The sequence below is a fragment of the Platichthys flesus genome, chromosome 19 (genome assembly GCF_949316205.1).
Source record: "Platichthys flesus chromosome 19, fPlaFle2.1, whole genome shotgun sequence".
In the NCBI taxonomy this organism is placed as follows: domain Eukaryota; kingdom Metazoa; phylum Chordata; class Actinopteri; order Pleuronectiformes; family Pleuronectidae; genus Platichthys; species Platichthys flesus.
This window is the reverse complement of record NC_084963.1, coordinates 3,680,906-3,697,193: the sequence shown is the minus strand read 5'-3', so window position 1 is coordinate 3,697,193 and position 16,288 is coordinate 3,680,906. Positions and strand designations below refer to the sequence as shown.

The 16,288-nt window shown below is 44.3% G+C and overlaps 1 protein-coding gene across 6 annotated transcripts in view; it reads right to left on the bottom strand.

Moving 5' to 3' along the window:
- Positions 1 to 16,288, bottom strand: part of vav2 (vav 2 guanine nucleotide exchange factor) — a 164,155-nt gene that overhangs the window by 28,907 nt on the left and 118,960 nt on the right. For all 6 annotated transcript variants that reach the window (XM_062412560.1, XM_062412559.1, XM_062412562.1 and 3 more), the window contains exons 3-4: positions 14,611 to 14,669; positions 6,199 to 6,267 (exon numbers count right to left, since the gene is read on the bottom strand). In XM_062412560.1, the coding sequence (XP_062268544.1) occupies positions 6,199 to 6,267; positions 14,611 to 14,669 (128 nt within the window). The remainder of the gene's footprint in view (positions 1 to 6,198; positions 6,268 to 14,610; positions 14,670 to 16,288) is intronic.

Genomic DNA, 16,288 nt, shown 5'->3' with positions numbered 1-16,288 from the left:
TAGTTTTTAGCTGTTTCTGTTTCCAAAGTACCCGTGGATATACAAGCAGCAATAACTGGATTACTTTCATACTCAAATAAACTTAAAAACTTGATTGTTGTAGGTCAAGTTCTGAAGTTTAGTTTTTTACATACCCTGCATGCACCCGTCCCTTTCACCTTCATTTGTTTTTTGATCTGGGAGGAAATAAAGTCGTGAATACTAAAAATAAATAGAGATAAACATTTCCCTCCACCTCTGAAACCCAGCGAGAGTCCGTCCTGCTCAGACGTCCTTCAGCAGGACACTCGTGGCCAAATCAACAGATGGCGAGTAAATGGAGGATTTCTGTTTTTGGATGAATAGCACCTCATCCAAATAAATCTATTTATGATCCCCAGCATGAAAACTATCTGTGTGATTCTGCTAGAAAACCCTTGACGTCCTTTTTGGGCACCAAATTAACCAGGGCAAAAATAATTATCCATAGAGAAAATGACTTCTCTCTTGATTTATATCCAGAGTAAACAATTCCAGAAGGGGTTTATTGTCTCAATCTGTAGGTTAAAGTCTTTTTAAATAAAGCATGGTGTCCATTTTGTATATTAAGGCCACATTTAGAGTCATATAGACGATAAAGCACGGTATGCATTAAACATGGATACCGTGTGATTGACAGCTGTCCAATGGGGAAAAGGTGAACGTCCTCCAGCTCTCGATCAATATCCTTCACGCTAAGATCTCCTAGAGTGAATATTCTATTTGGATTGTGTGTAGTTTGTTAATGCATGAATACTCTAAACAAAACAAACAAATAAAAAGAAACTGATATTTTGTTGAGATATCTACATTTGACCTTCTACATTGAACATTCTGTCTAAAACATCCCTCCCATCCCTGTCTGTGTACAAAGAGGATAAAGGAGCTTTAAATCAGATATTCAGGGTTGTCGTCATTGAATGTTTGAAGTTGTAATTGAGGTGGCCTGGTTCACCGTCAGCAATGTGCCGCTTCTGTCTTCATTAAGTTAAAGCCGTTAGGCGTTGAATACCGAGGAGGCTGCGTGGGAGGACGATGCCATCCCATCGTCCCTCTCTCTCTCTCTGAACCCAGAGACTCCATGGAGTTCTCAGAAAAGCAGATGTTGCATTTCATCTTTCACTGAATCTCTGAGGGACAGTGTTGTGTGAAGGGAGGTCCAGTGCAGCGGCGTGAACACGACCTGTGGAGAGATCTGAGATGAGCAGGGGTCTCCGGGGGAGAGCGTGGAGGAGCTGGAGTAAATAATAGACTGAATAAATAAGGCTAATAAAAAACTAAAGAATAATCCGGTCGTGTTTCTATCATCTGCAAATATGAAACCAGAAAATAAAGGCTTTAATGAACTCTATTGGTTGGTTTTGAGATTTCATCCCCTCCCTTCAGCATTAGCGGTTTATTGTCTTTGGTTAAAAGCTCCAGATGTGCACGGGGCAGTGATGTGTGTGTTTGTGTTAGTAAAAAGAAAGAGAGGGACACACGTCTTCCAGCCACAGTTCTATTTATATCGCCTTGTCTCTGGGGCTTTAGCGGACATTAATAAATCATTCAAATCCCTTCCTGAGTGTGTGTTTGTACGTGTAGGTGTAGGTGTGTGTGTGTGCTTGTTGCATGCGAGTGTATCACGGGCACGAGCGAGTGCAGAGTGGGACCAGAGTCCTGGGGTCTGGTGAATTAGGTCTGATTTTCTGTCCGATTACACAGTGAGGGGCCGCGGGGCGTCTGGATGTGATCGGCCCCCGAGCCTCTGCTCCGGGGCCCCGATGACACAGAGTTACATCAGAGAGGGACTCGCCATGTTAGAGCCACTGAGCAGATATCTCCCAGAAGGCACAGCAGCATCTCAGGTTGCTGGTAAAACAATATTATGATTAGTAATAGTGGGTGGTGAGGATGAGAACTTCAGGATGAGCTAGTGAAACAGAACCCGGAGCCTCAAGCTAGAGGAAGAGCAATATGGATTTTTGGAGGCCGATGCAAATATCCATATTACAGAGTAGAAAACTTCCGATATTGATATGGCTGATAACGATTTTTATTTTAAATAAGCGATGATTCCTGAAATATTCAAAACAAAACCACATTAATTTATGATGAAGAAACATAATTGAGGCTCATTATTTTACAGTCTCTGGACTTTAAGGAGATACACGTTTTGTTTTTACTTAACATGTAACGTCATCTTTTCTGCTTCGTTTAAATCTGTAAAATGAAACTCTTCTATCTATAGTATATATATATATATATATAAACATAAACTTAGATACAGGCCAATTTTATCAGAAAACCCCTTCAAAATAAGACATTTCCACGGTCCTGGAGCTTGAACACATCATTGAACCTCCATCTCCTGTTAATTCTGGTATTTTGCTGCTGTGGCTTCATAAAGTGTGATTTAAAAAAGATATGCCACCTAATACCTCGCAGTAAATAACACAGAGACTGAGCTCCATCCATTTCAAAGCTATTGATTTTTCATGTCAACCTGCCCGAGGGATTAATGGAGCATAATAAACTGCAAAAGAGTGACAAAAAGCTCAGTGACACTGTTTGCTTTGTAACGTAAAGCTATGTGTGTCTTTCGCAAGAGGTTTAGGGGGGGGGGGGGGGATAAGTCCCTTTGCAACTGTGCCCAATACGCTCCCATTTCATGCTTTGTCAACTCCAGCGTGGGGTCATTCCAGACGGGGAGGACCGGGAGTTAGAGCGATGTGAAGACAAGGCATCGCGGAGCCAGAGGGAGGAAGTGCGGAGCAGGTTTACCATTAACCCAGGAGACCTCAATTAGGACGAGCCTCTACCTGACTCACACACTCCTGCAAACACATCCCCGTCCCACAGGAGGCTCTGTAAATATACACACATCCTGGAATCTCCACATCATTTCGTTCAGAGCAGTCTGACGGCCTGAAGCCTGGATCCACCTCATGAGGCAGCAGCTCTTCGGACGGGATATTGTAATCGTGGAGATCATCGTCAGACCCCGACGAGTCAATCTGAAACCTCTCATGCAGTAGACGGAGCTGCCTGGATGCAGAAATATCTAATAAATGAGTTTTATTGTTAAATACTACGTTGGTGAAGCCTGAACTCCAGACTCGAGTCCTCAGAGAGCGCAGAGGTTCATCGGTTCAAGTCTCCGCCCTGCTCCGGATTAACTGAAAGGTGTCCATCGATCTTCAGCTGCTGAAATCTTCCATTTAACATTTGGTCCGCTGACATGATCTCCGTTTTTCAAACCTCCCCCTCGAAAATCCATTTTCTATAGATCGCTTTTTTTCCCCGGAGCAGTTAGAATCCGTTCTCGTGTTATACCGCTAAACTTAGCGATGCCATTTTATAGATTTGTATCTTTTGCTGCGGCCTCTATTTTCCAAAGCTAAACATCTCAGGTGGCAAAAAAATTGGCGTTTTATTCCTGACACCATGTTATTTTTTACGAGACGATTTGTCCTTCCCCTTTTTAAAAATCCATTAAAAGTGACTGTGCGATCATCGTTGTCCTCTCCATCACAGTCGCTCATATTCAATCATGCACGCATCAATATTCAAGGCTAATTAATAAGTCTTTGAGAGCGGGGGGGGGGGGTTATTGCGAAGCGAGGCTCATGTGCTAAGTGTGTCCGACTGTATTAGGTGCAGGACCTGCTGATGAATCAATTATGCGTCTCCTCATTGATGAAACTAAATGCATACGTGTTCTTGGTAAAAGGTCAGGAGCGGCCGCGGTGCCGAGCAGCATGATTAATTCAACAGGATCCAGGCCTCGGCACCTTCAGGTTACACAAAGAGCACCGGGAGGCGATACCACCGAAACATGTCAGAGAAACAGATGAGCTCCGGCTGCTGCAAGGTTACAGGGGCTGGACAGAGGAGACTTCACAGGGTCGAGGTGTGAGGAGAAGGAAACACACCTATGAAGAAACACACTCTATAGAGAAACACACTCTATATCTCAGGGTTATATTGTTTGGTTTACTCGTGGATTCTTGTATTTTGGATTTGGGGTAAAATAGAGAACATGCGAGAGAACTTTGGAGCTTGTTCACTGGAATACACAAAAAACTATTGAACATTATAGGAAGGGACATTTTTCCGTGTATCTGGACAGAGGAGCAAATTAGTTTTTCACTTTCTTTAACGTAGCTTTTCTAATTCGGAAGCAAGATTTATTAACCTGTTTTCATGGTGGATGGATATTTGCGTTTCCGTTATAACTTGAAGAAGAAGTTCTTTGAGACTTTCCCCACAATCCAATGAAATAAGACACATTTTAAAGATTTGAATTCACAGTTTTTGTGAATAAAATCCTTAAATTTACCTTCCTGCTTCCTCTGGTCTCTTCAGGATCAGTTATTATAATTATAACATTTTGCCGTGTGTCCGAACAAAGGGGCCAATTATTTTGTCTCTTTATTTAACATTGTTTTTCTGATTTGAAAGCAGATTTATTAACACGTTTTCATGGTGGATGGATATTTGAGATACAACTTGGAGAAGAAGGAAACTCTCCGATGCAACTAACATCTTCTGACGCTCCCTCATTGAGACTTTCCTCACAAACCCATGAAATAAGACATATTTTAAAAACGTCAATCCCCGTTTTTGTGACTACAATCTTTAATATCGACCTTCCTGCTTCCTCTCGTCTCTTCAGGATCACTTCCCTGTGAAAGACTTTCAAGGTAAAGGCCCGTGCTACAGGCTCGCAGGGCTGCATGTTTGGCTAAGCTGCACTCTAATCCAGTATTAACCTGCTTGGCTGCCGCTCTCTTCTAGTGAGAACACATTCTCCCTCCGATCCCCCCCCCCAAAAGAAAATCTCCATCATGTATTCAGCGGGCATGTACGGTATATCTCCAGCTCGCACGCCCGCCTCTCTCTCTCTCCTCCTTCTCTATCTCCCTGTGATGAATGACACCCGTCTCAGAGCGGTTAACTAAGCATCCTCCATTAATCTGAGTCGAGCGGCGGCCAACTCAGGAGACCCAGTGACTTCTCCTCCGTGCCCGGGAACAAACACACACACACACGTACACACAAACACACACACACCAAGCCGGGCATCGAGCCACCGAGGCAGAGCAGCGCTGGTGTCACCATGGCAACAGGCAGAGTGACTGAGGCCCCTTATGTAATTAGTCGTTTAGGAGAAATTGACAAAAGTGGGAATCACAGCTCGTTTAAAAGACGTCACGAGATGCATCGAGCTACACGTGATGTGAGGAGAATGAAAGTTTGCTCTTTTGTTCTTCTGTGTTTGTTGTTAAAGCAGAAAAAAGAAAAACACAACACTTCAAATCAGGTATGAAATGCCGGTGATGCAGAAACACAACGATTCTGCAGTTTCATCCGTTATATTAAAGCTCTCGTGCTTATCTGCAGCTAAATCAGCATTTCTTCTTCATTTCTACACGTTTACATCTCTAACTTCCATGAGTCTTTTTTGTGCTGCTCTCATCACATCAGGGAGGTTTACTCTATATGCAATGAACAGGGTTCATACACATTTTGACCGATGGATTTCCATGACTTTTCAATAACTTTAAACCAAATTTCCATGACTGAACATTTTGTGAAATCTCGGTGTGTATGCGAAAAAGGGACAAAATGTAGTATTTAAACTAACCATGAGAATTCCAAGGCACACAGTATATCGAAAATGACACAAACCCAAGTATGCCTGCTTATATTTTGAGCGTATTTCTTTAAAAGCATATGAATGATTTAAAACTCTGTGTTAAATGAACGACATGAGAATATAAATACAACAAATCCCCATGACTTTTCCAAAACTGTTGGGATTTTATTTTTTTCCATGACTTTTCCAGGCCTGGAAAGACACATTTTAAAATTCCATGACTTTTCCAGGTTTCCCATGACCGTAGGAACCCTTAATGAATAGGGAAGCATCAACTTTTTAATATAAAACTCGTTCTCTACCCAGGCTCCGCCCCTCACCTAAAAGATCCGGAGATGGTTTTGTAAAAAGGCGGATCCAGAAGGAGCTCCAGAGTTCATGTCTCAAAAAGCTGGTCCCCACAAAGTAAACCATAAAATTAAAGAGTGTGGATTTCCTGATTGGAGCAAGACTCCAGAGATTTAATTTAATTAACTGCAGTGTCCTCGTGGGTGACATCAAAACCAGGTTTGTGTGGGTGCAGTGTAATTCATACTCACTCTGCCAGCTCCTCAAGGCTCCGGTACACATCGTCCTCATTCAGAGCGGTGTCCTCCGACGGAAAGGGCCTGGAACACACAAAGAGACACACACACAGGAAGTGAGAGAGGGCACACAACGCTAAATCATCACAAACACACACACACACAGCGAAGGGTCCAGGCTAGAACAAAACAACCAGTGGAGAAGCTGCATGTTCCATCTGTCGGGTTGTCACTCGCTGCTCCATCACTTCAGCGGCGACAACAGCGGGATGGATTCAACAGAGGACGCCATCAGTCACACACAACCGCGTCACAACACATCAGCGCACCGCAGCTGACAGGTGAGACAAACAGAGAATAAAAAAAATGGCATCTTCGCACACAGTCAACTTTCTCAGGGACTTTTTCCCGGAGAGATGGACGAGCAGGTGTCGTGTGAATCCTCTCTGGGAGTTTGTGCAGCTTTCAAGGAACCTCGGGGACAACGTGGAGATCCATGAAATATAGAAAATGACTGTTCAGAGCCATCGTCCCCCCCCGCCCCCCACCCATCGTCATTGAATGTGTTTACAACATCCTGGGAAGCGGCGGAGCATTTTAAAAAATACCGCCCCCATGAACCGAGCCGTGTTTGTAAAGATGTATTTTTCTTCCACGAAAGCCGCCTGCCACACATTATTTGCCGATTAGCGCTAATGTTGTGCACGATTGAAGCCCATTAACATCAGTGAGGCCGTGATCGGATCTAATACCCGACCACGCTAACGTCTCTGAAACGGAAAACAAGTCGGTGTAATTAAAATGAATCCAGAGGATGTCCTGTGAATCGCTAACCTCCAAGCTGTGAGGGCGGTAAAATGGGAATAAAACACAATCTAATGACAGTAAGCAGCTATTAAATGCATCACTGTGATTGTTTTTGTATTTTAAAAGGAGTGTGTTGTTTGATTTTATTGGTGTTTTTGTTATTTTTCAGCTTTTTGTTTATTCCCCGGTAGCAGCGTTGGGCTTTTCACCGTCTCCCTCCTCAGAAGATAAATCCCACACGGAGCAGCGGTGGTTTCCTTCAGCAGTAAACAACAAGCCCTGCGAGCTCGACCTCGACCCCCCCCCTCCCTGTATAATGTAACTACTGGACACATGATTTGTTTTCCCCGCTGCCAAAGAGCCACTGGAAACACAAACACGCAGAACTCTACACTGCCATTTGTCAAGAAGAAGAAAAGATGGAGGACGGAGGGAAGGCGGGGGGGGAGTGAGGGATTCAGGGTCATGGGGAAAGCGAGACGCAGGCTTCACCTGTACGTGTGTGACCATCACTTCTATAACAAACCAGCTCCAGCAGTGGGAAGGTTCATTCACTGCATCCTATTGCAATTACAGTAACACAATATCAGTCAATCTTAATGTGTAACTGCAGCCACTAGGGGGTCTCTCAATCAAAACAATGGTTTTGATGCTGTGGTGTGGGATCATGGGACTTTGCTGATTAAAATCTATCATGTGACTTGACTCAGGCACGAATCACGTTGATTGATGAGGTGATGATTTAAAGTTTCATTCATATTTCTCTCTTTCTTGGAGCCGGACCAGTTACATTTTTCAAATCCTCAGTATGTCTGGAAATCATCACAAATTATTCAACTCAAACAGCTACACTACTAACTCTGCAAAAATGATACATGTGTTTCCCAGCTTGCATGACGTTATATCCCTGATCTTCCTCAATAGATGCATCTGGACTTTATGTCTAACAACTCCGGTTAATATCCTTTTAATATATATAAAAGGATTTTCTATATTTTTAAGTGCATTTGGGGAAAGTTTGAAATCGATGTCGTGACTGCAGCAGGAGAGAGAACAACAAGAAAGAGAATACATGAGTGTGTGTGTGTGTGTGTGTCTGTGTGTGTGTGTGTGTGTGTGTGTGTGTGTCTGTGTGTGTATTGTATGTGGCTGAAGTGAGTTCCGTGAAAAGAAGATACCAACCATTCAAAGCTCATGAATTAGACAACCTGCATCAGTGAGCTGTGACTGCATCAAGGCCAAATATCACATGTTTAAGTTAAAGTGCATCATGAACTTTAAAAAATCAAGAGCAGCTTATTTTACTCTAGTTGTTCAAATGTGCAGCGTCGAGCTCCGAGCGTCTGTGAGAGTTTTGTTTTAATCAAAGCAGTGGTCACACTGAGAGACTGTGCCAGCCCGCGGGTTAATGAATGCTCAGCTGGCAGGTCAAAGGTCGCCTCAATGCACACACACATGCACACACACACACACACACACACACACACACACACACACACACACACACACACACACACACACACACACACACACACACACACACACACACACACACACACACACACACACACACACACACACACACACACACACACACGCACACGCACGCACACGCACACGCACACACACACACACACACACACGGACCAAACTCTCCTGCAAACCCTCTGCCTCCTCTAATCTGTATTTCCTGTTTGACGGGTGTAACTTCATTAAAATCTCTGCAGGTTCAACAGCTAATTACAAGTTTTACTATTAAAAAATAATAACACACACAAGAAGAAGAAAGAAAAACAACACAAAACAGCCTGGGATGATTTCCTCGCACACTGTTATGAGCGGGACTGCGGCGCAGGCGGTGCTTCCTCCAGAGCGCAATAACACCCCCACATCTCACGGCCCCCCTCCAATGAAATGAGCATTATATTATAAGTTATTAATGGAGTCCCGCAGGGCAAAATTTAATTACACAGTAGTTTGTGGGGATGCGCCGGCTTCGCTATCGCTGCGGTGAGGTTTTGCGGAGCCGAGCCGGGTCCAGCAGCTGCCGGGTTCATTTCTCTTAAATGATGCAACCAGGTGCAGTTGAGCTGTGTTTATTATTTCATCAGATCCGTGATGAGGCGTCTCTCGGCGATTGGATACAGCTCGGTTGTGTGCGTTTCCTGTGAGTGTGTAACTTCCTGTTGGTTTATTCAAGTGTTTCTGTTATTACCTCGGCTAAAGAGGTTTTGGTTTTTCCCCCCTGTTTATTTGAACAAGTGAAAAGATGTGGATTATAGGGGCCGAGGAAGAACCCACTCGACTTTAGTGCTGATCCACATGAAGAGGTTATAAACAGGATATTTTTTATTTATCTGAAAAAGTGTGTGAAATCTGGAGGAGATCCAAATTAAAAAAAATCTGGATGTCTTGAATTAAAATGTGGTTTCATTTGGGGACTGTTGGCAGAGGTGTGAAATCTACTGAGTGCCATTCCAGCTCATTGTGTGTTTTAGTGTTTTCTTTTTAATTGAAATAGTTTCTCAGCAGATTTAAATGTGTTAGAGAAACATTGTCATCGGAGCAGCTCTCTCTTTTTTCTTTGTCTTTCTTCTTTAGTATTTTCTCTGTTCATCCCACACTCCCTTTGTGAGCTTCATCATTCTTTGAGGCTACAATTCTTCAATTTTAAGGGTCAATGAATTTAAGGAATCTATGTAACAAGGAAAGTTTAATATATAAATACAAACAGGGACAAATAACGCAAAAACAACATTAACGACAAACTAAAACAAAAAAGGTTATTACACAAAACAGACACACAAACAAGCAAGAACAAACACAAATGAACAATGGAAAAACAAAAGGCACATGTGAGAAACAACGACCTTGTTCTGTGACAACTGATTTTAAAAGACAAAGACAGGATGACGACTCCAAGTTAGAAATGTTTTGCAGCTCGTTCCCAACAAGTGATGCATGAAAGCAAAAAAAAAAAAGAAGCAGAATCACTCAGTTCTGTTCGGGTTGGTTGGGATCGGACGTTCTCTGGTGATCCAGTAGTGAAGCTTCTGATGATCAAAGTATTGTAACTTGTCCAGTGAAGCTTTTGCAATAACATGTTTCACAAGAGTTCAACTGCTGAACACAGTGAATTACCTCAAATGAAATTACCACCATAACCCACAGGTTTTTTAGTTCAGGCTTAGAATTAAACAATAGGACGATCCAAACACTTGAGTGAATATAAACTTTGAATTAAATTGAACATTTTGACCAAATTACTTCTTATTTATAAAAAAAATAAACGAATAAGAAGGTTTTATGTGTTTCAGAAGAGCACGAGTGAATGTGTGTATTTTTGGGTGATTAAAAAGCGAAGATATCTAATTAACAACAAGATAAAGAACATGTGTGTCCTTCCTTCCTCACTCTTTATTCCTCAAACAACCTCTTCCCCGACATTACAGCTTTGCCCTTTCTGCATTATCTCCATCATTCCAATAAACCCCAAACTGCTTATGTCAAGTTTCTTCTCCATGTTCCATAAAGCCGGTGATGCCGGTGCACGGGGAGCCGTTGGGCACACACGCTCTGGACAAAAGCCTCCTCGACTCAGTCCCGGAGATCAGCGGCTGTCGGGCAGCAGAGCAGCAGCGGTGTGGTCGTTAGGTGTGAACCCGGCTCCGGTGGCCGGCGTTGGGAGCAGCTCCACGTCCCGGGGGCGCGGCTTTGTTTCTGCAGGGGTCGATAAACCGCTGGAGCTGGAGCCGGCTCGTGCACTCACTGCACCGGGCCTGCTCCATAAAGCTTCCCCTTCCGCCTTTAAAACGTGCACTTTCATTTCACACACACGTGCACAGGGGTGGGGGGGGGGGGGGGGGGGGGGGTCATGAGGCCGAAGTAACATCCGAGTAAAAGCCTTTTCTTTTTCTTCTTCTCCTCGGCACGTTTAAGTTATTTTCACACCATTTGCGTGTGGAACTGACACACGCTATGCATTCAGTGGGCATGAGAATGAAGGGGGGGGGGATGTGCAACGTGATAACTGTACTTTAATGTGAGTGAAGTGATTCCGGGGCATGAGGGGGCAGCCCTGTGATGACAGGACGATTAACACTGAGGCAGCTCGACCTTCTCAACTGCACAGAAAACCTCTTCATCCACTTTAAAGACAACGTGAAGATATCAACATAAGTGTTTTGTTCACGTGCAAAGTAGAACACATGTTAACTGCATCTGTTAAATGACACAACACATCAAATCCTACACACACACACACACACACAGGAAGTACATGATGAACATGTGACCTTGTCCTACAGGAGGATTTGAAGGTTTTAAATATCACCGTCAGCAAACTGCTGAGCGTCTTGATGCTGAGCAGAGGTCGGACGCACTCTACGACCCCCATCCACAGACGCACAGCAGGGATCAGCCATGAACTGGGCCAGCAGAGCGTGAGCAGGTTGGAGGTTAGAGCAGGGGGGGGGGGGGGGGGGGGTTGGCTGAGGACGTTGACGATAAGCGGTAGGAAGGAGCACGTTGTGGAATAACAGGACAGAGGATGGCACCGTGGATAAGCTCGAGAGAAACACAAGGTCGCAACGAGCCCGGTTCACACCAAGAGAGAGAGAGCGAGATGGGAACATGAGGTCACGACACAAGGGGGGGGGGGGGGACCCAATGAGGCTAAGGGTTCTAAAACCAGATCATATCAAAATAAAAACATGAAACTAAGATTTAAACATGCCTGACGTCACAACACACACGATGGTGCAGAAGTAATGAAAAGGTTGTTTAGGAGCTTCAGTGTTTTCTATGGAGGAGGAGGAGCTCCCTTTTTTTTTTACTTTTACGTTTGCAAAAATAAATCTATACAACACACAAGAAGTAAAAGAAAAAATCATACGTCTCCTTTCAGAGTAAAAATGACGACGTGGGGAGAGGGTATTCAAATGTGTAAAAAGAAAGAATCACATATTTCTCACTGTACTCAGCAGAATTTACTGTGAGGCCTCTGAGGTATAAGAAGGATTGAAGCCGAATCCACGAGCAGAGAAAGTATAAGTGAAGAAATCACGGCACTATCTTTTGTTATCAATGTGTAGAGGAACATTTAAATGTCCCTGTTTCAAACACAAAGCCTGGGATGGTGCACGAGGGGCTGGAATGCTGACACAGTGACAGAGACATGAACTATTGAGGCCTGGTTACACTGAACAGACATCCCAGTGCAGATCAATGGGCCTCAACAGGACGTCAATGGACACGCCTGTGGCAATGTTACCCAGAGATTTAACAGAGTGACGGACTCTCCGGTCACTGGGAGCTCGATAGACGTCCTGTTGGAGCGTCTGTACTTAACTGATCTGAGAGCAGAGAGGTAACTGTGTGGACATTGAGAGAAACACACTGAGGGACTGAAGCTGGAAACCATCCTTGACCTTCAGTGTTTAAACAGATTCTTCTATAGGAGTTGATGCAGTTTGTATAATTGGTTTAGTTTCTGAACCAGGAAAGAAAAACAAAAGAGATAGAGTGACCCAAAAGTGATTCAGACGAGAGGTGACACGTTTAATTGTTACTGGAGTGCTAAAAATCGGAGAAATGTTTTTATGTTTTTATTGCCTGTGATTGAACATCTTTAAAACCAAATGATTTGAATATTTCCTTGATTGACTTGTCATCACGTGCATCTTAATCATCTTATCTGGTTTTCTCAAATCATGGCTCTTCCATCTGATTGTGAGGACACTTCAAGATCAAATGTGACTTCCTCCTCGAAACCCTTAAATCCTCTGCCTGAGAATTTCAGAATTGCAGTAACAACGTGTTAAAGTATTTAACGTGTAACAATTCTAACACAACTTCTGAGACAAACGATGTATTACAATGTATTAATCACTTATACATTGTAATACATACAATCACTGGATAACAATTCTTCGTTGCCGTTTGCCGCACAACACAAATACAACTGTTATTATATATTATCATTAGAAATGGTGGTGCTTTTTGTTATCGTCTTGATTGAGAGCCCCCTAGTGGCCACAGCTACATATTTAATGTAAAGAAAATCGAATACAAGTTGTCAGTTTGATCTGATTTAGCTTCATTCGATTGCTTTTTACCCGTGACACATGCTTTGACTCCATAATGCACGTGGCCACCTGATTCTGAAAGGTGCCGTACATCACCGGGTCCGTGCACGAGTACACCTGGAGGGCACGGACATCCTGCCTCGTGGCACAGCATGTGTTTGAATGACTTACAGCTGATGTCAGGTCTGTGAGCGGCTGACAGGAGCTCTGGAGCGAGACAGAGGAAGTCTGTCATGTGGTCGACCTCTGAATGGCGTTGACCTTGCCCCAACAGAGTTACCGTGAAGTCAGGGAGGAGACCCTTTAAGAGGGGCCGAGCGGGGTCAGTGAGCATCCGTGTTGTGTAAGTGCAATGTTAAACAGTCCCGTGTTAGTGACAAACACATAGAGTGGCCTCGGAGCTCGTCACGCATGTGTCATGTGTCCTTGTGTGTATCTGTGAAGCCTGTGGCGGTGACAGGGAGATAGGACCGAATGCTTCAAGCTCCATTAAGCACTGTTTAGATAATAACAGAGAATATGTCCTGGTTGCTGAAACCACTGAGAGGAAAACAGCCTGATCCACAGACCTGCCCAGTTTGACTCCTAATGCTCAAACTGGTTTGACTCAACAACCTTAACGTTGTCCTCTGGAGGACAGAAGTCAAACGTGACCTTAACCTGATAAAGACAGACTTCAATAACCTGTCCCAGGTCAGGCTAAACCCCCCCCGAGGGCTGGAAGGAAGGAAGGAATTCAAAAGTTTGAACTCGTGAATATGTCAGCGGTCGGGTGCGTGTCCAGGACGGTGACTCCATCTTGTCTCTGCCCTCTGACACACAGTCTGAGGATCTGAGCTTTAAATAATAGTTTACAGCTTAATTAATATTCAATTCTTGAATTTTAAAGTGAGTCGGGGGGGGGGGGGGGGTTAGAGAGTCAGGAGCCTGATTTACACCGAGGTCAAACCAGCATTGATTTTGACACCTTACAGCCGAGTGGACAGGCGGCGAATTGGCCGAGCGTCAGCAGGTTGTGTTGTTTTTATTAATGGCAAAGGACTCTCTCTCTCTCTCTCTCTGTCTCTCTCTTTGTCACTCGCCCTCTCCGCCCTCTCCTCCCTTCATTTCCTGGCCAGGCTCCTAATGGGCGCGCTCCATCAACTCATTACTCAGATGGATAAAAATGGCTTTTTATGCGGCGAGCCACCGAGCAGATTGAGCAAATGAAGAGAAATCAGACGCCCATTTCAGGCCTGATAAAGCAGCGCGGAGGATTTACTCAGCTTCTCCTGACGCGCCGAGTCGTTTGAGTGACAGATGGAAATGTGTTGTGTGGATTTTGTGCCTCGCGAGATAACGGCGGCTACAAGCTGCAGCTAATTACAGAAACAAAATGGTAAATGGACTTGGAAATGAGCAGCAGATGTTAACAGCCACCTGCGTTTTTAATACAGTAAATATAGAACAGAGTGTTTTCTGTGTGACAGCGAGGCTCTCGAGTGCCGCGGCTGTTCAGATGATGAACGGGGGGCGGAGCGGGTGAGACACGTACCTGATGCCTTTAATTTGTGCGATGCTGTGTTGGGAGATCCTCGACAGAGCAGAGATCACCTGGAACACAAAGAAAAAGATTTGTTACAGTCAAATTAGTATTTATACATATTTTAATTACTGTTAAACCTTTTATTTGCACAGTTAATTTGTTTTTCAGGTTATTTGTGGTTTTGCTCAGTGTTGTCAAACTGGGATAACGTCTTATTTAATGTGAACTGCCTGAAATACTTTGACAAAGCAAACAGGGGATCAGACAATGTTAATAAAAGATTAAAAGTGAAAAGCAGGAACCACAATAGGAACAAGTACCAACAATAAACAGTAAAAGGCAAATAAATGATTCCATGATTTAAAAAGATGAAACATCTGCAGTAAAAGTAAATAAAGAACACACTCGACTGAGTCCAAATCTGCTGCAAAGGCCCAACAGTTCCCTTAAAGTCAAATCATCACCAATTTCACACACTTAAATAAATATCAGATTGTTTTCATCAAGATCAATTAATTATTCCCGAGGAATCAATGAAGAAACCTTATTTTGCAATGTCCAAGAAAGTGAGGAATTCCAGGATCCAGCACCAACATTTAACGGCTTCTTCCTCAAGTACAAGTATGTCTGTCCTGCTTTGTGTGTTTGCTGACGCACACTTTCCCTCTCTTCTTTGTTCCTGTGTTTTCCTACCAGCAGGTAACATGTGTGTCTTTATCTAAGCTGATTCATCGCGGCTCGTGAGTCACACCAGGCTGACGACTGCAGATGGTGCCGCTTATTGAGGGTCCACAAAGGCTCGTCCAGGAAAGATGAGGAAACCACCACCCCGAAACGCACGCACACACACACACAACACAACACAAACCCCCGTCTCCCACGCCTCATTACCCCCTCCTGGGTGCATTTCCGCTTGCAGCACCGTGACAACGCCAGATGCCTCCTCGACAGGGAGGAGAAACTGTTATCTCAGCCCCTCGTCCTCGGCAGGTGCCTCAACCTCGCTCTCCTCTTAAAAACACACAATGTCACCGCCTCGTGGTGTTTAACATTCAGGGTGAGCTCGCACTAACGGCCGTAGTGAGTATTCAGTATTCAGTGTTGAAGTGGTTTTGACCGAAAACCTCTTTTCACTCTCGCTATTCAAGTTGTTCCTGGTGTTTAACATAATCGGTTGTGGAGAAGTGGAGGGATCACGTTTCCACTGAATCACATTCATCGACATGGAACCATCCTATGGGAGGGAGGGGTGGGGGGGGGGGCTCGCCGGGATGATAAGGGTCGCTAAAGACCCGTGTAATAGGCAGTCATGTTCCCGCCTAATGGTTCCAATATGTGCCCGGTCTACCATTACACACGTCTTTAACATAGACTCTAACTGCACTGTGAAGCCGGGGACCCGAGAAGAGGCGGAGACAAAGACGGAGGAGAGGGCCGGCTGCTAATTTAGCTGTTTAGTCCGAGGTTAGGCTGTTTAATAAATCACTGTGGATAAACCCTTTGTGCTGCCGGGTGGCGTGCTGCCCACCTGGCCCCACGCGGCACCGAGGGGATCACACATGGCCCCAGAGTCGTTAGGAGCTCTTCTTCCTGGGCCCTAATGGCCCTCATTGTCTTTGTGAGAGGAGAAGCAGTCGGTAAACTGAAGTGAGCAGGACGCTGGATGAAGCCAGTGACAAGCCATGTT